The 22567-nt window shown below is 41.4% G+C and overlaps 1 protein-coding gene across 3 annotated transcripts in view; it reads left to right on the top strand.

The window, feature by feature from the left end:
* The window catches only part of LOC124262612 (nuclear factor of activated T-cells 5-like), a 31205-nt gene extending 9439 nt beyond the window's left edge, over window positions 1-21766 (top strand). The window contains exons 3-16 of one of the 3 annotated variants that reach the window (XM_046697127.1): window positions 2390-2512; window positions 3139-3228; window positions 4772-5239; window positions 6287-6382; window positions 7504-7745; window positions 7964-8154; window positions 8426-8607; window positions 9402-9595; window positions 10128-10251; window positions 16489-16566; window positions 17842-18106; window positions 18146-18261; window positions 18604-18819; window positions 19761-21766. In XM_046697127.1, the coding sequence (XP_046553083.1) occupies window positions 2390-2512; window positions 3139-3228; window positions 4772-5239; window positions 6287-6382; window positions 7504-7745; window positions 7964-8154; window positions 8426-8607; window positions 9402-9595; window positions 10128-10251; window positions 16489-16566; window positions 17842-18106; window positions 18146-18261; window positions 18604-18819; window positions 19761-19810 (2435 nt within the window). In that variant the 3' untranslated portion in view covers window positions 19811-21766. Of the gene's footprint in view, window positions 1-2389; window positions 2513-3138; window positions 3229-4771; window positions 5240-6286; window positions 6383-7503; window positions 7746-7963; window positions 8155-8425; window positions 8608-9401; window positions 9596-10127; window positions 10252-16488; window positions 16567-17841; window positions 18262-18603; window positions 18820-19760 lie in introns of all 3 variants that reach the window. The other 2 variants (XM_046697135.1, XM_046697121.1) reach the window with 2 other exon arrangements.
* The last annotated feature ends 801 nt before the right edge of the window (window positions 21767-22567 follow it).

Consider the following 22567-nt stretch of genomic DNA (forward strand, 5'->3'; position numbering starts at 1 on the left):
TTTTTCCATTTGTTTCATCCCACAGGTGACATGTTCCTTGTTGGTCCCCAAGAGAGTAGAAGGAAAGGTTATAGACAATTTTTTGGATAATACAGCTCCCCAACAAGACTGCATGGAGTATTTAGAACAGCTTGCAAGTCAAACGTTGCCACATAATGAGCTTTTAATTTGGCATCGGCTTTGTCTCGTTCCTTTTCATTTCTGGCTTCTACCTTTTCCTTCTGATGTTCCTCATACTTACTGATAATTTCGTTGTCAATGGTACCAACCAATTTCTTTGCCTCGTACAGACTGCATTTTGAACATTGATCCTTTTTCGGTTTTAAGAATCAAATATTATATTCTGTACAGAAGATTTCCCTATACTTGCTCTCTTTGACATAGTTTGAACCTGATTCTTGACATATTTGCTTGTAAAGCATATACATTTTCTTTATATTTAAGTCCTGCGAGAGGTATTTCTTCACAGTGTCCTTCCGTGCATAGTGTGATTCCATTTGTGGAAGGGAGATTATGTTGTTAATTGTTTCAAGGTCAATTTTGTTCCCAGATGCAGTGACACCTCTTCTGTCTTCGGCTGTAAACACACCATGTTATTTCATTTCCAATGCATGATCCACAACCTTCCTCCAAATATTGAGTGTTGCAAGAAAAAATTCCCAGCACACACAGATTTTCTTCCCCTCATAGACAAAATGATACTGTCGAGAAGTTGTTTTCTTCCCCTTTGATCTTACTGGTGACACAGAATCCACCATCTGACACACAAAGTTTCTTTGCCTTTCATAGGATGGTAGTTGGTAATAATTCTCAAAGATTGCCTGCCTTGTTCGCAAATCTATGTTTTGGAGCATCCAAAAACGGCACCTATCACAATTGATATCTTGCCCGTGGTTTTCTTCTACAAGTTTCCCTCTACAGGATACATAGGTTTCCCCTCTGCAGTGCTTTGCCTTTCTAATATTTTTCTTCCATAGTTCTGGAGCTTTGAGCTTCTTCCTACTTGAAGGCCTTTTCTTGGGGCTTCTGTAGTCTGCCCTTTTGTGAGGAGCTACAACTGGGAATGGCACTAATGTAGATGCTGAGGCTGTACATGTGTCCCCTTGAGTTTCCATAGGTCTTCTCTGGTGTTGCAGGTGTTGCTTTCAAAGGAACTATGCCCTGATAATGTTCCTCATCGGGCACAGCAATATAGCCAAGATTGCGGCAGCTATCTTTACTCTGTGCTATGTCTAGTTCCACATATTGACAGCTTAAAAAGTAAACTACCGTACAAACGAAATGCCACCAATGCTCTGCTAACTTTTAAACAACACAAACAAACACTACAGGACATTTAAGTTTTTTTGTATTGATCAACAATGACTGTTTGACACATGGGCAGGTTTACATAGGGAAAATGCTATTTTTATACGATAAAAGAGATAAATAACACAAATTTACCATTAATGAAGTAAATAATGTCTCTTGTCATACAATTTTATGGATATTTACACACTAAGTAAAATGGCTCCATAATTAACAAGATTTAAATGTTTGTTTTCTGTTTAAAACATCAGTTCCCCGGTGAATAACACGTACTTTTACTTTGTCCATGTGTTCCTCAAATCGTTGTCCACGTATGAATAGGTCTACAACCATGCCAAGTTTAGGTTCCCTTCCCTAAGATGGGTGTATCAAGTAAACTAACTGTCAATTCTAGTATTTTATCATGAAATAGTACTTCACAGCAGTGCCATGTGTAGAAACCTCAACAGCAACATAGTACCCTTAGTGGCGCAAAGGCCCAAGTGCCACATGGCTAAAAATAACCAGGCTTGATGCGTAAAAGAGTGAGCGCAGCAAGGAGCCAAGTGGCACATGGGACCTTGCTGCCCCAAGCACATAGCACTTGGTACCTTGCTGCCCTAAACCCACGAATTGATGATTGGTTCATTACAACCGACCAATCATAAAAAATAATTTGGTTTGCGTCATTTATCAAATGTTCCTGTTATCTTTGTTAATGCACGCACAAAAAATAAAGAAAAAACGTAGTAATTTGGGTCTTTTGCAAATTGCACAAAATCCATTGGCAAATTTTGCATATTTAAAGTATGATTAGTATGTTAGGAACACAGACTTCCTGGATTCTTTAAGATAAATTCAATCATGACTTGGAACGAGCTTGTAGTGCTTATGAAATGTAAATTTAATGACACAGACAAAACCAACCTTGTGTAAAATATTGTTGATGCAAACAAGTGTTCCAAAATTGGTTGTGTTCGATTATGAGAAAACAATCGATTGCTTGGTCGTTTAGGCACTGCGACCAATCTTCGATTATTTCAATTAATTGGACCACCACTAGTGTGCACTGATGTTATGTTTGTTGTTTTTGTTGGTACAGCTGCCCCCCAGACTCTCCTCGAGCAGGACATCATCACAAACCTACTGCAGCAGTCTAACGGCGACCAGCTGCCCCAGCAAATCAACACCCAAGTTCTCAACTCGCAGCCCACGAACTGTGCAGGTACAGTGATAATACTGGGCAGCAGTTGTGTACTTGTTGTATTCTTGTTTACACATAGTTTTGTCTTTAAAGAATTGTTTATCATGAGACACGTGAAGATCCAGGTTAGAATTGGTCTTCAGTAACCCATGTTTGTCAAAGAGGCGACTAATGGGATCGGGTACCTGTGGTCTGGCTTGCTGTCTTGGTTGACACATCGATGATCGATGCTCATTATGTTGACCACTGGATTGTCTCATCCAGACTTAATTATTTACAGACAGCCTCCATATAGCTGTACTATTTCTGAGTGTGGCTTTAAAGATCAAACCAGCCAACCAAAGTTTATCGTCCTTCTTTTTTTTCACATTTTTTTACTAGTTTCCTGTACAAATGAATTGTCGCAAATCTTTGTATTCACTCTGTACATCTGTTTCTGCTGAAGAAAGCTCAGATTTGTTAATAATGCACATACATTCTTCCCCGTTTAAAATCTTGCTTTATCACTAAGAAGTTGTGTCTAAATCTTCTGGTATCGAAATAGGTCAGTTGTATTTGACAGGTTCCAGTATGACTTGCATCCTGAAGATTCTGTTCAAAAGAATAAATTTATATTAAACTAAAAGAATTTGTTACCTTATTTAAAGGTTTACAAGGAGGAAATCAGCTGTTCAATAACCTGTTGAAGCCTCCTGATGCTAGTGCTTCTCCCAGTAACACACCCATACAGTCAGTCAGTGAGTACCACATTCAGTCCTTTACTTACTGAAGCCCCCTCAGGCTACTACCCTGTACAGTAACAACGGTGAGTCCATTACTTAATGAAGCCCCCTTCGGCTCCTGCCCCATACAGTAACACCTGCACAGTGAGTCCATTACTTACTGAAACCCCCTTCGGCTCCTGCCCCATACAGTAACACCTGCACGGTGAGTCCATTATTTACTGAAGCCCCCTTCGGCTCCTGCCCCATACAGTAACACCTGCACGGTGAGTCCATTACTTACTGAAACCCCCTTCGGCTCCTGCCCCATACAGTAACACCTGCACGGTGAGTCCATTAGTTACTGAAACCCCCTTCGGCTCCTGCCCCATACAGTAACACCTGCACGGTGAGTCCATTACTTACTGAAGCCCCCTTCGGCTCCTGCCCCATACAGTAACACCTGCACGGTGAGTCCATTACTTACTGAAACCCCCTTCGGCTCCTGCCCCGTACAGTAACACCCCCATACAGTCAGTCCGTGAGTACCACATTCAGTCCTTTACTTACTGAAGCCCCTTCGGCTCCTGCCCCGTACAGTAACACCCCCATACTGTCAGTCCGTGAGTACCACATTCAGTCTGTTACTTACTGAAGCCCTCTTCGGCTCCTGCCCCACACAGTAACACCCCCATACAGTCAGTCCGTGAGTACCACATTCAGTCCTTTACTTACTTAAGCCCTCTTCGGCTCCTGCCCCACACAGTAACACCCCCATACAGTCAGTCAGTGAGTACCACATTCAGTCCTTTACTTACTTAAGCCCTCTTCAGATCCTGCCCCACACAGTAACACCTGCACGGTGAGTCCATTACTTACTGAAGCCCCATTCGGCTCCTGCCCCATACAGTAACACATGCACGGTGAGTCCATTACTTACTGAAACCCCCTTCGGCTCCTGCCCCATACAGTAACACATGCACGGTGAGTCCATTACTTACTGAAACCCCCTTCGGCTCCTGCCCCATACAGTAACACATGCACGGTGAGTCCATTACTTACTGAAACCCTCTTCGGCTCCTGCCCCACACAGTAACACCCCCATACAGTCAGTCCGTGAGTACCACATTCAGTCCTTTACTTACTGAAGCCCTCTTCGGCTCCTGCCCCACACAGTAACACACCCATACAGTCAGTCAGTCAGTGAGTACCACATTCAGTCCTTTACTTACTGAAGCCCCCTTCGGCTCCTGCCCTGTACAGTAACACCTGCACGGTGAGTCCATTTCTTACTGAAGCCCCCTTCGTTCCCTGCCCCATATAGTAACACCTGCACGGTGAGTCCATTACTTACTGAAGCCCCCTTCGGCTACTGCTCCATATAGTAACCCCCGCGGGGTGAGTCCATTTCTTACTGAAGCCCCCTTCGGCTACTGCCCCCTACAGTAACACCTGTATGGTGAGTCCATTACCTACTGGAGTTAAATTTCTGATTTAATTCTAATTTTGAGAATATGTAACATGTTAATACTAAGCAGCATTTTGTGTCATTGTCATCCAAGCTGACCATGTGTTTCAGATCTCTCTGAGCGGAGTATAACTGAAGTGCTGCAGCAGATGTTGTCCTCCAGTCAGCCCAAGATGCCCCAGGAGACAGCCCAGGCAGAAACTGTACCAATGATAGCCACCACCTATTCTTGTACCAATACAAGCAATTCAGGCTTGTTAAATAATGTGTTTTCTACAGAAGCTGTTACCATGGTGACAACAAACAGCATCACAACTGGAACATTCACGGCCAATCCACCGACATCTGTGCCAATTACAAATACATGTATGGTTAATGTGCTTTCTGGGGATGGTAACTTGATTCCTGTGAAAACTGAGCCTGGTCCAACAGGATGCCAGGTTGCTTGTGATTTTCCTGTGGAAACTTGTAAGGCTCCTCATCCATCATCAACTGAACCTGGGAACCAGAGTCAGCAGACGACTATTACTACCGGAATTGGTAATAATGTGTCGTCAAACGACATGAAAGTGGTTACCAGTAAGTGAATGTGTTTGAATTCATGTTCTATCTCAAATGTATTCCTTCTCCTTAAATTTGCCTTAAATCAAGATGGCTGCTGTTCTTGAAAGGCATTTAGAAGTTGAACAAACATTAATAGATGACACATTTGTATGGATAACAGTTTCCTTTTATTTTTTGTATGATGTTTCAGAGCTAATTCTTGCTCCTTCATCAGGGACCGCCTCTGTGGTGTAGTGGTTAGAGCGTCCGCCTGGAGAGCGGAAGGTCACGGGTTCGATCCCCGACCGCGTCATACCAAAAGATGTTAAAATATGGTACTTGTTGGTCCCTGCCTGGCGCCCGGCATTAATGGGTACAACAAGGACTGGTCTGCTCGGAATCAGTATAATGTGTCTGAGTGGGGTATTCATGCTTCACTGCGGCATGGTATCTCAGTGGGCTAGCACTATAAAACCAGCTTAAGTCTGGGCTAGTACAAGCAGCCGCACATACACATACACACGCATGCACGTCATCATATGAGCCAAATATTCTCAAACACGACATTAAACCCAATTTCACCTCACCTCACCTCACCTCCTTCATGAGCTGAATGCTGAGTCAGTGCACAAAGTGAATATATATAACACACCCCACACCCACTCTTGGCTTTGTCATTCCAATATATTGTTATTTTTGTACATTAATCCTATCTTATCAGCTTCATAATGATATTGTCATCTTTGTACATTGTCCCACCTTGCATTGTGTAAACAAGTTATAATCTATATATATTCGCTTTGTGCATTGACTCAGCATTCACCTTATGAAGGAGCAAGAATTAGTTCTGAAATATCATACAAAAGTTAAAAAGAAGTTGTCATCCATAAAAACGTCTCATGTATTCAAGATGGCTGCTGTTTGTATTTTGAGTCTATGATTCAACAACCTGATCTAAGGGTGTTTGTTCAATTATGTCAGTAAATATGACAGAAAGAATAGCGTTTTGAGAAAGGAATAGTTTGCACACCTTTCTTAGGTTTTGAAATAGGAGGACTGAGCCTTTTATTATCTTCTTCCTAGGTCCGATGTCAGGGCAACAGCCACGTATGGACCTTCCCGCTGACCTGGCGAATGTGAAACTACAAATGTTCTCACCTGTCTCCTCCTTGCCACCAGGTAATATAGGTCCACAATCTGTCCTTGAGTCCATCACAAACAGACAAACCAATACGGAGGCACCGGCATCAGATCCACCTGCCTCCTTCAACCAGAGTCCGTTTTACAGGCAACTCCACCCTAGTCACGACTAACACCACAAGCTTTCTCAATGTGGAGATCCCAGACCAGCAACAAGCTGCTGTGTCCAGTGAAATTCGGGAGATTCTAATGATGGACACAAGTAAACAAGATTTATCGCTACAAATGAATCCTGGCCGAAGTGAACATTCGATGTTGAGGCAAATGTTGACTAATAATGAAGTTGACAATAGTAGTCTGAGCCCAAGCCCTGTGTCGAGCCCTGAAGAGAATGTCCCAGAATCAGCTTCCTCAATATCGTCTCCCAATAGCGTTTTCCATGACGCTACCAGTCAACTGACACTCATCAACAGGTCAGCGGAACTGCATCTCCAAGACGACGATACTGCCAATGACTTGTGGAACACGGTAACTTTCAAGCAGGACCCTGTTGAAGCAGACGTCCCCAACAAAGTCCAGAAGTCCACTCACAACTCTGATGCGCACACAAATCTACAGTCTGAGATATCCGTGGAGAAGCTGTTTGATGCAGGAGGGGCAGAATCCACGATGAACTTTAAGTTTACTAAGTTTGGGCAGGAAAACCAAGCTTTGTTTACTTTTGGTTCGAACAATCAGAGTGTTAGCTCGAGTCCTGCAGACCCCAGGTACTATAGGATTGGACTTTGTTGAGGCATTGTTTGTGTAGAGTTATGTAGTGTAGGATTGCAGTAGCACCATAGTCCGCCTCAGGTTGTATTAACTTAGTAGTTTGCGCTATAAACCTGTTGAATATGTTCATTTGTTCTGTTATTGTGTTGTTAGTTGATGTAGTGAATGGGGTAGCAAGTAACAGATAGATATAGTTTTGTAACTCATTTAATATTTAAAGAAGTCATATGCTCAACTATATGGATGACGTTATAGTTTGGTTTGGTTATTTCTAACAGCATCTTTGCCTCTTATAAGCCTGATAGAGGAACTGGGAAAACTAAATGAACTCATGTCACAGATGGCTGGTTCCTCACCACTAACCTTTTGCTCCTCTTTTGTCTCTGTAGGCCTGCTCAGCACCTCCCCACTGCTACTGAAACTGGATCCCTCAAGTCCATGGCCCCCGCCCATACAGAGACCTCGCAAGGTGAAGGACACTGGGTTGGGGGCGCAGTTCTCTGCTCGTACCCAGCAGTATGAACTGCGGATTGTATCGCAGCCAGAGGAGCAGCACCGAGCACGTTACCTCACGGAGGGCAGTCGTGGGGCCGTCAAGGATCGTTCCCAGCAAGCTCATCCTGTTATTAAGGTTTGGCTTATGGGATATCTTGAGAACTTTGGCATAGATTTTGTTCAGATTTTGGGCCAAGGGGTATGCAGGGTGTCTGCAGACATCATCATTGTGATCATGACCTTATTTTTAATAACATCTTTAATGTTGACAGAGTCTTTATTAACGGCAATGATACAACATTCATTTATGAGGTCTAGGACATGAACCTTGAACCTTGAACTTTGACCTTTCAGCTTATTGGCCACAGCGACACTGTGTGTCTGCAGGTGTTTGTGGGTAATGAGACTGGGAGAGTGAAGCCCCATGGCTTCTACCAAGCCTGCAAAGTGTGTGGCAAGAACTCCACACCCTCCAAGGAGAAGGAAATAGATGGCACTGTCGTCATAGAAACGGAAATGACACCATCAAGTGAAATGACAGTCAGGTAATAAGTTTGTTTTGTGTTCAATAGATATGCCAGTGTTGACTGAGGGGCATTTGTAGCCCATTGATGTGGGGCATTGCTCATAACATCAACCACTGGTTTGTGGGGCCCAGACTTATGTAACAGGTTGACATTATGCAATATATAGCTGATAGTAAGCCTATTTACCAAAACAAAACCAAATTTTCAGGTATAGTTAAACTGAAAGTAAGTTTCTCGTGTTGTAAATAGTTGTAATGGATATGTACAAACCCAACTCTCTTCTCTTAAGTGTTGATTGTGTTGGCATCCTTAAACTGCGTAATGCTGATGTGGAGAAGAGAATCGGAGTTGCCAAAGCTCGGGCAAAGAAGAAAAACAGCACAAGGGCACGGCTGATATTCAGAGTTACCTTCCAAAAACCTGACGGCAACTTCCAGACGCTTCAAGTGGCTTCATCGCCCATCATCTGCAGTAAGTATAGGTGCCTCTTGCATGTTCACACCTGTGAAGATCCGGGTTAGAATTGATCTTTAGTAGCTCATGCTTGTCATAAGAGGCAACTAACGGAATCGGGTGGTCAGTAAATATAGCCTAGACAATTCCGCATCTGAGCTATTGTTTGGATTTTGTAAGAGTTATTACAGATACCATTATGAGCAGCTGTTGTTACTTGATGTGTATGTGAGATCTTAGTAAGTCAGGGGTGGAAATAACTTTAAACTTGCTAGGGTATTCCGGTACAGTGGCACATGTAAAGTCACTTGCCCTGATAATTTTTCCACTATACAGGCTGATTTTCCTGTTCATTTTTTAAATAAGCAACATAATTAACATTGGAAAGTCAACTGGACAGCGGTACACCGTGCTATACAAATTTGCTTGCCCGACAGAAAAAAGCACTGGACGGGGACGTCGGGCAATGGGTTATTTCCACCCCTGTAAGTCAATGGAGTGTGTTGTTGTTTGTGTGTTGAACCCATTTTTGGACAGTCTTAGTCTTTGTGAGTTTCAAGTGATTACCCTTCCTAAACAGGTAAACATCGAAAACATTTATCACTTTGGTCTTTATTCCAACACTAAGCTGATGTGCTGAGATTTTAGTAAAATATTTCCATTTTAACTTAGTCACTATGCAAATGTCTGGGTCAATCTCAAATTGTTCAGATGAGTCCTGTATGAGTGATCTGCGTTTGAGTGTTATGTGAGAAGTCCTGCTGGATCTTCAAGTTCTAAATGAGATGTTCATGTGAATGATGTTTGATCAGCTCAGCCAGTGGGTCAGCCTGAGATCAGCCGGATGAGCCTGGAAGAGACACCTGCAACTGGTGGGCAGGACCTGTTCATCATTGGGAAGAACTTCCTGAAGGGCACCCAGGTCAAGTTCCAGGAGATCTCCGTTGAGAACGGCAAGACGCTGTGGGAGAAGGAGGCTGACATTGACCAGGAATATTTCCAGCAGGTAGGCACAGGAAAAACAGATTATCTGTCACTTATATTACACAGTGCTTGTTGATAAGAACGTTTTAGGAGCAACAACAACTGTGCCTGTCTGTCAATCCTGCACAATAATTGCTCTGGTTTGACACGGCTGAAGGATGCTTCCTGTGAATCGAACCATGTGAAGCAGCTGAACAACATGAACAACATGTCATCGTATCCCAGTTGCATGGAACAATGCTCATGCTGTTGATCATTGGATTGTCTGGTCCAGACTCGATTATTTACAGACCACCGCCATATAGCTGGAATATTTCTGAGTGCAGAGTTAAACAAACCAACCAACCAATTGCAAGCATCTTCCAGTTATGTGGATCAGTGCTATGATATTAATGATTGGATTGCCTGTTCCAGACTTGAATAATTACTGACGGCAGTCTTATGGCTCAAACAATGCTGTGAGTCTTTCACAAACCCATGTTTCTTATAAACATCAGTCATGGCTGTCAGCTCATCAAGGCAAAGTGCTCCTATTTATTTAAATCTGATTGCAGACACATTTAATCTGCAAAATTCCTGAGTATCAACAGAAGAGCATCTCGAAACCCATCCTGGTGCAGATTGTCATCCACTGTCGAGGGAAGATCAGCGACCCCCAGGAGTTCTATTACAACCCATGTAAGTACGGCAGTTACCTCCCCTTGTTCTTCCCAGCCCCAACTGGCCATAACCTCCTTCATACTGTGAGCGGCTTGTTGTCTTACCTTTTAAAATAGATCTAAAACATATCTATCTATCCACAGTAAATCTAAATGTAGTGCTGATCAGCCATCCACTCAGCTCTATTGACCATTCAACGATGAGCATATGTGATAACTTACATATGTATACTATCCTAGCTATGTGACAACCTTACCCCACTGACTTTTCAATGAATTGTTTTTCAAATGGTAATTTGTAAATCATGGGGTTTGAAATTGGAATGAATTCATGTTGGTATCTATGTGCTGTGAAATTCCCCCCTTCTATATCTGTGTGTGGGGTAGGATCGGTTGTCGACACTTCCATTGCTACCCAAATTACAGGCGTTGTCCATAGCAACAAACTACTTTTGCCATACAAGCACTTGATGCCAAGATGAATCCATTCCGAGACAGCTTCTTTTAGACACATCTATGCCCTTACAGTATTAATGAGGGATGCTTGCCATCACAGCATTACAGTATACAAGCATGAGCTTTTGCCCTATGGCGCTGAATACCGCCATACTTTGGCTCCAAAGTAATCCTTCTGCAATGTTTTCCTGCACAAGGACAACAGTTTGGCATCGGAATTGGTAAGATTATGCGTGTGTCGGCAAGGTCAGTCTGTCCCAGCTCAGGCTCAGGCAGGTTCTACGTCATCGAGATGTAAGCTGACTAGAAGTAGGGCTGCATCCGTCGCGGGGTAGGTCTTCAGCATGTGTTGTGGATGTAGAACACTGTATGCTTGGGTGTGGTTTCACTGGTTCGGAACTTAATCAGATCTTGAAACAAGTTGACCGCACGGCAGTTTGAAATAGGAAGGCGAAAAGTGCTTCATAAGCCCTTGTAACTACTTTGATTTGTGAATGTATCTTATCTCAAGATATCGGTTGTGTAGTCTGCTTGAGCCTTAGCTGTTCCTGTTTACCCAGACAAAATAAAACTGGCATCCATTGCTTAAGCAATTCATGTGCTCATGTTATACAATGTTAACCTGAAATGTTAGATTTCAGCCTGTTAATTCTAGCTGCTGAGTACCTCCCTTGCTGTTAACATAACAAACATATCTCTGGTACCTAGGGATCTGAACTAGGGAATTGTTCAGGAAGAAGGAGCATGTTTTGGCCTTAAGGTTCACAAATTAATCAATTTCCCGAGCAGTTCCTTGGTTTCAGTACTGACAAAAAATTTGCCATAAATGGAAAATGAGAACTCTTAAAATGTTTTATCTACATTATTGTTTTTTCAAAATCAGTTTGACAGATTGACATGTTCAACAGTAACTGACTTTATTTCGTTCGGCACATTTGCCAGTTGGATAATTGTAAAGAAAAAGGGAGAGACTTGGCAGTCTAGGTTGCTGAGCTCTTGGATGCCTTGATCTGATCTTATTAAAAGATCGATAATTGGACGTTGATGTTAGCATCATTGGAGAGATGGGAGTCTCATGCTACGGAGGTACTGTAAGAACAGATTTTGTTGTTTATTCTTTATTTGAAGCGTGAGACATGTGGGTGGGCAGGGGACTCTAGGAGTTCGGTTTCCTCCTCAAAAACAATCCTCCTGGTCTCACCCATTGAAAGCAATTTCTTAACCCTGGAATCTCACCGATTGTCACTCTGTGGTGAAGCAGCTTTAAGTCAGTATAAAAGGTTGCTTTCCATATAAATGTGACTCGATTTTGAAAAGCAAAGTGATGTATGGAAAATCTTGTTGGTCAAGTGTACTGAAGCAGTGGTCATTATGGAGAGTGATACCTGTCCTGATGATTCCGAGCCAAGGGTAACATTGAAGCAGCTCAACTTTCCTCCTGAGGGCATGAGAAGGGGAAACACCTTATATACATGCATGACAGATTGTCATTCTATGGCCCTCACCACATCTTGTTTTTTCTGTTTTAAACACATCACTAAATACTAAATGGAAGCATGCAGAATGTGGGTAGTTAGGGGTTCACCTGAAGCAAGGTTTCATCTCAGCTGTTAATACAAATATATCCTATGCTTGACATGGGTATCTAATAACCAGATTTCTCCCAACGTGTGCAAAGTTTATTCTACTTGTCTGAAGTTACTAAACATTCCACGTAGTACTGAGTCAGTCAAACCCCATAGTATTCTTCTATATCTACCCCTTGTTTTCAACTTATTGTAACTGCTTGGACATTTGACAAGTAACCGCTCATGTATTCAAATGTCAGTCTAAATATTATCATCTCATAAACATGTTCATAGAATAAGACAGCTGGATTTTCATGCTCTAGACTGTACTACAGTGATTGTTCAACTCTAAACTATACTACAATGATTCTTCAGCTCCAAACTCTAGGACAGTGTTTGTTCATCTTTAGACTGTATGGCAGTGATTGTTCAGCTCTAGACAGTACGACAATGATTGTTCAGCTCTAGACAGTACGACAGTGATTGTTCAGCTCTAGACAGTACGACAGTGATTGTTCAGCTCTAGACAGTACGACATTGATTGTTCAGCTCTAGACAGTACGACAGTGATTGTTCAGCTCCAGACTGTAGGGCAGTGATTGTTTATTTATAGACAGTATGACTGATTGTTCATCTCTAGACTGTAGGGCAGGGATTGGTCAGCTCAAAACTGTATGACAGTGATTGTTCATCTCTAGACTGTAGGGCAGGGATTGGTCAGCTCTAGACTGTATGACAGTGATTGTTCAGCTCCAAACTGTATGACAGTGATTGTTCATCTCTAGACTGTAGGGCAGGGATTGGTCAGCTCCAGACTGTATGACAATGATTGGTCAGCTCTAGACTGTATGACAATGATTGGTCAGCTCTAGACTGTACGACAGTGTTACCTGTAGATTTATCTGGGCTGACAGTAAATATTTCATTAAAGGTCTTGTGCAGATACTAAACAGTAAAGGGTATTGCTATTCGATATCCTTCAAGTATGTATGAGGACGTATTTGGTTTTAAAGTCTATAAATTCACAGCTGCAATCCACTCAAAACACTGGATTCAACCCAAGATTTGTAGAATTCACATACACATACACATATGTACTTACAGTGTAGAACTATGTAACCTGTTTGATGATGTTTAATTAACATTTGAAAACTCGGTTTTAAAAGTTCAATTAGCATTGTCAAATTTACAGGTAAGATAGCTGTACATGGCAGTACAGCAAGACTGGTTTGCATGGCAAGGAGCAAGGGAGATAACAAATTACTCACTTTTCTGATCAACCTGAACTTGTTTCACAAAATGATGTTATCGTACATGAGATGAGGTTGTCTTAGTACTGAGGAACACCAACCTCATGAGGAGTTATGGGGTTTGACTGTCAAGGTGAAAATTGATACACTGCAAGTAACTCTAAAAATTGATGTCCAGGGAAATTTTGTTATCAGCATGTGAGCGCATTTGAATCCCAAACACTGAATGTGATGTTCTCTGAATGTCTGTTGTGGCATGTTGTAACCAACTAACATGCTGTGTTCACCCAAACTACTCAGAGGTAATGGTTCCAGCTGATCCTGCCAAGTACAATGCTATGATGTGACTCTGCTTGCTACACAACCTGCCCCTGCCCCCCCACTGTGTTTCATGCTACTTATATATCCAAACCTTTGTATATCGGGGGGGTAAAGGGGATTCTTAATTATCTTGTAATCTTCCCTTAGACTTCCGGATCCCAGGCTGAATTGCCTTTGTGTTCTGACCTCTCGAGGTCAAAGGTCAAAGTGCAAGTGTTCGTTGTTCTTCTTCCATGTGAGTCTCCTCACTCGGATGCAGGTGGATCACTAGAGATGCTACCTTCTCACATGCCCTAGTCCATTGCCTCCAAACCTGTACTAACATCACCTCTTTATAGCAACGCAGAGAAAACCCGATGAATACTTACCCAGATAAATCTGTAATCACGGGAAACAAACACGATTTAGTCTATCAGGCCAAACTGTTTTAACCAAATGCCGTTTTGAAAACTGAATCCAAATCATTCCTTCTCATCTCGTCTTTCTGACCTAAGCTTCTGTGGTTGTGAACTATCTTTCTAGTCAGTCTTTTTACCTTTGGCTTACCTTCGTCTGTGCTGGTAAAGGAAACAGGTTAATTCATAGAGGTGCTCCTGCTGGAACCAACATGATGCAAGTCAGGACATGTAGGATTCCGTGTCTCAGAGATTTGGACAGCTGGCCCCTTCTACAACAAATTCTCTCTCCCACCCACCCACCCACTCTGCAGTACACCATTGACCAGTCATGTGACAAAACACACGTTGTACACATTACAATGGTATTTCCAGAAATTATTGAGAATTTGTGGTATTGTTAGTGGTACATATTCAAAGAGTAAGATACAATAACCGGGGTTATCTCCCTTATCAAAGCAGCTCAGGCCATAGAATATGTGGGAATAGATTTTAGCATTTGAAGGAACTGATAAAGTTTTGAAGTGAGCTATAACAAGTGGGCAGTCTTCTCTGAATGCACAATATAGTTTGTTCACAGAGATTGCACAGAATTCTCAATAATTTCTAGGAATGCTGAACATGCTACAATTGACACCAACACAATTCTAATTGATTAATTGTGTATCAGTCCTGTCTCATGAAGTTGTCCTTGATTATGTGTTCCTATGGTAACAATGACAAAGTTTGACATTTACATTTGATGTTACAGTGGTGTGACTTCGTTTGGTTGGAAAATGATTTAATACTCTTAGCTATTTTTTCTTCTTCTTTTAATTTGAGTGTTATCTTTTGTCACATGTCAGAATTTTTTAATTATTGGAAACAAGTTCCTTGTCTTTATGACTCCAGCATGGCCAGTTTTAACCAGGCAGTGGTCAGTAACACAATGTTTCCTTGGTCAGTTTTACTGCTTTGTTGCTATGTGAGTTCCAATAACTCTGTAACTAATTTTAACAAATTCTTTTGTTCATTTGCGTTTGATGAAATGAATTTAATTTCATGAAAATGCAAATATCAAACTTTGTATTCATTGTTACAGCTGGTTGTTTGTGTAGTCATTGATCAGGGAGCAGTTCTTTGTTCAGTTTGAGAATTTTGAATAGTAATTACCGGTACACAATGGAATTTTCAAATTCTTGATAAAATGATTAAAACAACAAAGAACTTTATTGAAAATAGTTTTGTATCATCACTGTATGTTTTACAAAAGTGATGGGCATTCTTCTGTAACTAGCGTGAAGCCAGCACTCACACAACCTACCCAGCAGGAGAAACAGGGGTGGGGTGGGTGGAGGTGTAGGAATGGAAGTCAATTGGGAGACAGGTCTTTCAGGCTAGATTGTCCTATATACTTCTTCAGTCATTGTTGTAAAGATATGTAGGTAGGGGCTGGGGAGGGGATTTCATATTGTATACAGCTTGTGGGAAGTTGACAGGGAAGGGGATCTCATGTCTGATGCAGCTTGTGGGTAGAGGTTATGGAGGGGATTTTGTATAGGATGCAGCTTGTGGATAGAGGTTAGGGAAGGGATTTTGTATAAGATGCAGCTTGTGGGTAGAGGTTAGGGAGGGGATTTTGTATAGGATGCAGTTTGTGGGTAGAGGTTAGGGAAGGGATTTTGTATAGGATGCAGCTTGTGGGTAGAGGTTAGGGAAGGGATTTTGTATAGGATGCAGCTTGTGGGTAGAGGTTAGGGAGGGGATTTTGTATAGGATACAGTTTGTGGGTAGAGGTTAAGAATTGGATTTCATATGGGATGCAGCTTGTGGTAGACGTTAGAGAGGGGTTTCATTTGGGATACAGCTTGTGGGTAGAGGTTAGGGAGGGGATTTCATATGGGATGCAGCTTGTGGGTAGAGGTTAGTGAAGGGATTTCATATGGGATGCAGCTTGTGGGTAGAGGTTAGGGAAGGGATTTCATATGGGATGCAGCTTGTGGGTAGAGGTTAGGGAGGGGATTTCATATGGGATGCAGCTTGTGGGTAGAGGTTAGGGAGGGGATTTCATATGGGATACAGCTTGTGGGTAGAGGTTAGGGAAGGGATTTCATATGGGATGCAGTTTGTGGGTAGAGGTTAGGGAGGGGATTTCATATGAGATGCAGCTGGTGGGCTGTGTGAGGGGACACTTCATCAGCTCCTGCCCCTTGATCCTGACTTTTGTGTGATGATTACCATGGCAGTCTGGGAACCTGCACTAATCTGTTTCTTTGTCCACTTGAAGTGCCGACCCAACAAGTGGAAGTTCCAATGGAAACAGATCAGAGTCAGAGCAAGAACGCCCTGCCCTGTGTTTCACCAGGTGAGGACTCCTGACATTCATTGATAGAATTTGTAGTTTGGTCTTGTACAATGTGGGTATTGTTTTTAAACTGTGGTGGATCCTGTTTTCCTTCCAGTAGCATCCCATTAATTCTTTTTGTGCAAATGAGGAGTAAATAAAAGTATTCCTGAGAGATCCCAAACATTCCTGCTTGTTATGCATGTCATTGCTTTATTTGCATTATACGAACAGTCTGACCAGTTTCATCAAAAAAAAATTGAAAAGAAAAATTTCCAAAGAACATTCTCCATTCCTTATAGCATTTTTTTAGCCATGTTGAAGCACAGGCCTTCGTGTCTTTGCGAAGATTAAAGATTTAAAAAAATATTTTTTTGAGATGACCCCCGACTTGAAATGCTACACAGTACAATACATTATGACAAGGCCGGACACTTTGGTATACCCCACCCGCCTGCTGTGCCGATCACTACGCTACCATCGCATGCGATCGATTAAAACTTAATGTAAACATAATCAAGGATGATTGGCACCCGAGGACTGTCCGCGACCAACGTTGCTTAACCTCAACTGATTGTGACCTGAGCTCTACGCACAGGACCACACACCGCCACTCATGACACCTTCTAATTCTTTATTGCTATTTCTGCAAGTCGATTGAAACCCGATTTTGACTCTCAACTAAACGATCTTGACACAAATGGATGGCGATATGACCGCACAAAAGGGGGGGTGGTTGAAGCAAGCACTCTGATTGGTCAACGCTTGCAAAATCTGCAATTCTTTATAAATTCGCTTGATTTTTTTTTCTTTCATCGACTGCTTTATGTAAGAATATTTTTCGAGCAATGGCTTCTCAAAAGAAAGCATCAGTTGTAATATCTCCTAAACAAGGATAAACCAGTCAGAGGGCTTGCTTTGACCACACACCCGTTTTGTGTGGACACATTGTCATCTATTTTTGTCAAGATCGTTTAGTTGGGAGTCAAAATCGGGTTTCAATCGACTTACAGAAATGACAATGAAGAATTGGTAGGTGTCATGAGTGGTGATCGATAGGCCAATCGTCCATGATTATGTTTACATTAAGTTTTAATCGATTGCATGCGATGGTAGCGTAGCGATCGGCAAAGCAGGCACGTAGGGTACACCAAAGTGTCCGGCCTTGTCATAATGTATTGTACTGTGAAGCATTTCAGGTTGGGGGTCATCTAAAATGTTTTATGTGTTTTTAACATCTTTAATTCTCGCAAAGACACGAGGGCCTGTGTGTTGAAGCTGTATTTTTTACTGTAGTTGCTCTGGAGTTGAACCGACTGGTGGAAAGGACTCAGAGCAGCCCATCTCCCAACACCAGCCTGTTCCAGCTACCCCCAGGGACTGTTGATGGCATCACCCCCATGGCAACTGTCCAACAGGGTATCCCCACCCAGGCTGTACAGCCATTTGTCAAGCAGGAGATAGTCTCCACACCCATGGAGACCTCACAGCAGCAGCAGCCCCAACAGCAGCAGCCCCAACTGCAGACGCCACAGCAGACCCAACTGCAGCCACAGCAGACGCCACAGCTGCAGACGCCACAGCAGACGCCACAGCAGATGCCACAGCTGCAGACGCCACAGCTGCAGACGCCACAGCAGCCACAGCTTGCCAATAATGTGTTTGGCAAGACACTGCTTGATTTATTGAATGCTTCAAACCAACAGGTTCCCCAAAGTAAGACATTTCTGGTGACCCTTGATGTGATATTGCTAAAAGCAGCATGAAACTAAACTCATTCATTCACCTCAAAGTACGAATCAGGCCCTTTTTCTTGAAATGTTCATAGCCCTAAGAATTCTTAACTTTGATCGTAGCCAATGTGTTAAGAATTGGCTTAAGAAGTTTGTAAGGCTACGAATGTTTCATGAATAGCTAACCTGTTGTCTAAATTGGAATTCAAGAAAATATCATGCATTGTAGCAATAAATATTTTATACAAAAAATTTAACTTTCAAAGGAAATGTTCAAATTTGTATGTTGTTATTTTCTAATCTTGTAATCTGATCTGTCCTCCAGCTTTGCAGACAGGAGTGAACCAGCCCAACTCTCAGATCATTCTTGTGAGCAACAACGGCCAAACTAACTCCACCGCTGTTGCTACAGAGGCAGGTGTAGCCAACCAGCAGATACAGGGCATGATGCAGTCATCACCAATGATTGTCATCCTCCCGGGAAACACCACAAACGCAACAGGCCAAGTTCAAGCACAGGCTACAGTGAATAATATACCAAGTGAGTCAATGTCCACCATCTTTCAATAAGACAGACAACACAATCCTAGTATAGTAGGAGAGGGCCCAGGTATTTCATGATGGTTCTTGAAGGAGGATGTGGGGTCAGTTATATTGAACTGGACTTTGTGCACAACATTTATCATTGCTTTGGTAACTGTGACTGGTTTGCTAGGTCCAGATGCAAGAAACAGTTTGGTAAATATGCAGTGACAGTCCTATGTGCCCCAGTCGTCAAAGACATCTTACATGTAACTCACATGAATCTAATAACATAACTTACAATAGTGATACTTTATGTATGGAAATCTGTAAATTGTTTTGTTTTATGAATGTAGTTTATTGTACATATATAACACATTGATGTTAACACTTGTTCATGGAGGTGAGGTGAAAGGGGGTTAATGTTGTACTGAAGAATATTTCGCTCATTTGACAACGTGCACACATGTGTATGTGTGGCTGCTTGTACTAGGCCAGACTTAAGCTGGTTTTATAGTGCTAGAGATACCATGCCACAGTTAAGCGTGAATACCCCACTCAGACACATTATACTGACTCCGAACTGACCAGTCCTTGTTGCACCCATTAATGCCGAGCGCCAGGCAGGGACCAGCAAGTACCATATTTTAAGGTCTTTTGGTGCAATATGGCTGGGGATCGAACCCACGACCTTCCGTTCTCCGTGCAGAGTCTCTCACCACTACACCACGGAGGTGGCCTCTTGTTCACAGAGACTTTATGTGCCAGCTGGCAGTTTATCCTCTGGAAGAAAAACAGTACATTTACAATTTAAATGTAACAGTGAGTTAAACATCTTCTATCATAACAATGTGTTTCAAGCTCAAATATGCATTTTATCTACCCATAATCTCATTTGTGATTGATCTTATGCAAAACGTGTGAATGCTCTGATTTAAGAAGTGGCTCTTGTTTTGACAGTGGAGTCAATCCTGAAGTCTCTTCTTGGCCATCAGACCGGTCCGACATAAAGATTACCAAGGTTCCAGCCCATAACATGGCTGACCGACAAGTGACCATGGTTTGGAGGAGAATCCTGGTGAAGTGGGTTAAAGCAGCCCACAGCCTGCCTGTCCAGGGCAAAGCCTGTCCAGGGCAACGCCGCTTTGTTGCATATTATATAGAGGGCTCGGTACTGCCAGCTCTCTGGTCATAGGCAGCTATGTTTTCAGCATTTCCTTTTATTTGTAATGTGAAGGGACCTTGAGTTCATGTTAGGGTTGTTGAATGTGCCATGTTTGTTAATGCTTTATCACCAGTTCGTGACTACATAACAAAGAATGCCATCAATGCAGTCATGTGGTCATCATCATATCATATCCAATTAAACGTTCATAGCAACTGGGAACATAGCCGGAGAATGACTCTTCAGTCAGCAGAGTGCAAAGCTTTTTTGAGATGTGAGAATGGCATGTATTTTACCTGGTAACATTTCATGATATCACTGCCAAAGACACATTTCGGAGACAATTACAAGGGGATTAGACACTTGTCTTTACTTAACATTGAATCAGCTACCCAACAAGACTGAAACACTGTTAGAGGATACAGGCATGCATGCATCAGATAATAGTGTTCTGTTTAAACCAACTGAAGAAGTGATGAAGATGAAATTAACTTTCAGTTTCTGGCAGGTGATCATGTCATAATCCTGACTGACTTGTATTGGAATCATATCAAATGGATAACATCTGAAACATTACTAGTTTAATCATATCATGCTTAATAGACTTAATGCATAATTGCGTAGATTTCTGTTGGTGTGTTGGTGTGTATTTGTCTTTCAACACAACCATTGCTTAACACACATTTGTATTTTTGTCTGTGGGAAACAACTTTATATTTTGTAGTGCTGGAAGTGCATTGTGCTTCACTTATTAACTTTGTTGCTTTTGTCTTATACTTTCTATACAATATTTGTATACTTGTTACCAAGTTTTGACAGTGTATATGGAGCACTGTCGGTGTAATACAGTCAAAGAGGGCTGGTTACATGTCCCTGCTGCAGCTTTATTTCATATGTTGTGACATAACTATGTAATCCTATACATGATTTACGAACCATACAAAAACATCACAAGTGATGGTAACACTGACAAATTCTTATTAGTCAAATTACTGTTTGGGCTGGTGACTGACAAAGTAAAGATACTCAAAATATTTTTTCAATGCCTGGATTCAAATGGATAACATTTGTCCTTATTTATACAACATTGATAAAAGCATGTCAAAACATGAATGTTCGTTTTTTCGTATTCCTAATTGTGTTTGTGTATCATTTCATTTTGTTCCCAAAACTGTTCATTGAACTCATTCCATATAATATTGTCCAGTTGTGTTGTTTTTGTGTTGTTTTTGTGTTGAAGTGCTCTTCCTCTGTCAGGTGTTGTCAGGGGCACATTTGTATGGGAGTACTTGGGCATGATTTGATATTAGTGAATGCAGTAATGTTTTGCCATATTTTTATATGTCCCAGTGACACAAAGTTTGGTTTAATACAAGTATTTGACCTGTTTGTAATACTGTAGTTTTCTACAAACATGTGAACTGCTCTTTATATGGGAGCTTTTACCCCTGTCGTTTTTTCCAGTATTGTTTTTTAATGGTCACAATGATTCAGTCAGTTCACCCAACATTTCACATCACACATGGTAATTTCACCTGTTTTATGTTTCTGACAGTTTCTTGCCAACTTTTCTATTTGAAAGCACAAACAGATATTAGTTTTTCATTGGGTGTCTTCTATGTTGTCAAATTGGTCACTGCTGACATCTCTTATATTAAAATGTCGTGTTCCTAACTGTTTCTAGCAACGCTGGAAATTTGAAATGTCTCTGGGGACTGACACATCAACATTTCTTGTTTACTTTGGTTGATTTCCTCTACAGAAGATGCTTTGATTTTGAGATTCATATTTTGAGTACTTCTCGAAAATAAATGTTGTCCTTTTTCTAGATATATTTGCACATCCATCTCTAAGATAATTGCTCACAATCCTTATCATGAGCTTCATTTTGTATGGGAAAGCATTGTGTAAATAACTTTAAGAGGAATGGAAAACTTCACAAATATTTTTCTTTGTGTCTACTATGAAACTGGGCATTGTGTAATGAGTTTTCCTAAATTTGACTAAAGTGTCAAGCTTTGATCAGAATACCACAGCTAAATAGAAAATACTTGATACTCCTTCAAGGTACTGTTATGTGATCTGGATAATAGCTAAACAGTTATAGCTAAGGAAAGTGAGGTCTATCTGAAATGATGAGATCACCACTGCAACTGTTACTTACTGTTAGTTTTATCAACAACGAACTAATTAAGAGCAAATCATTCAAATATTAAAAATACCAGTGTAAACCATCAACAAGATCACCACCAGTACTGGTATTATTTTATTGCAAATTGGTATCAGTTTCTGTCAGTTCACATGTTTTTTGTACATTTTCAAAGCTGGACTATTTCATTTGCTGCTGTAGAATCAAAACTTTTTACTAAATTACCTTTAATTATCTACTTTTAATAGCAATGTGATCTATTCTTTTTTTAAAGTTCACTCTGGACTGATTAACTTTCTTATCTAAATACTTTATACCTGGAAAAACCTAAAAAGATGAATTTATTTCGATTACAAAATAGCAGCCATTGTGAAATTTCTGTGTGTCACAATGTGAAATTTGATTTACAGCAATCCAAACTGGCATGTGCAAGGACAAAGACAATGTTTCTTC

This window comes from Haliotis rubra, unplaced genomic scaffold (assembly GCF_003918875.1).
Source record: "Haliotis rubra isolate DU_JTF1 unplaced genomic scaffold, ASM391887v1 Scf12, whole genome shotgun sequence".
Lineage (NCBI taxonomy): Eukaryota > Metazoa > Mollusca > Gastropoda > Lepetellida > Haliotidae > Haliotis > Haliotis rubra.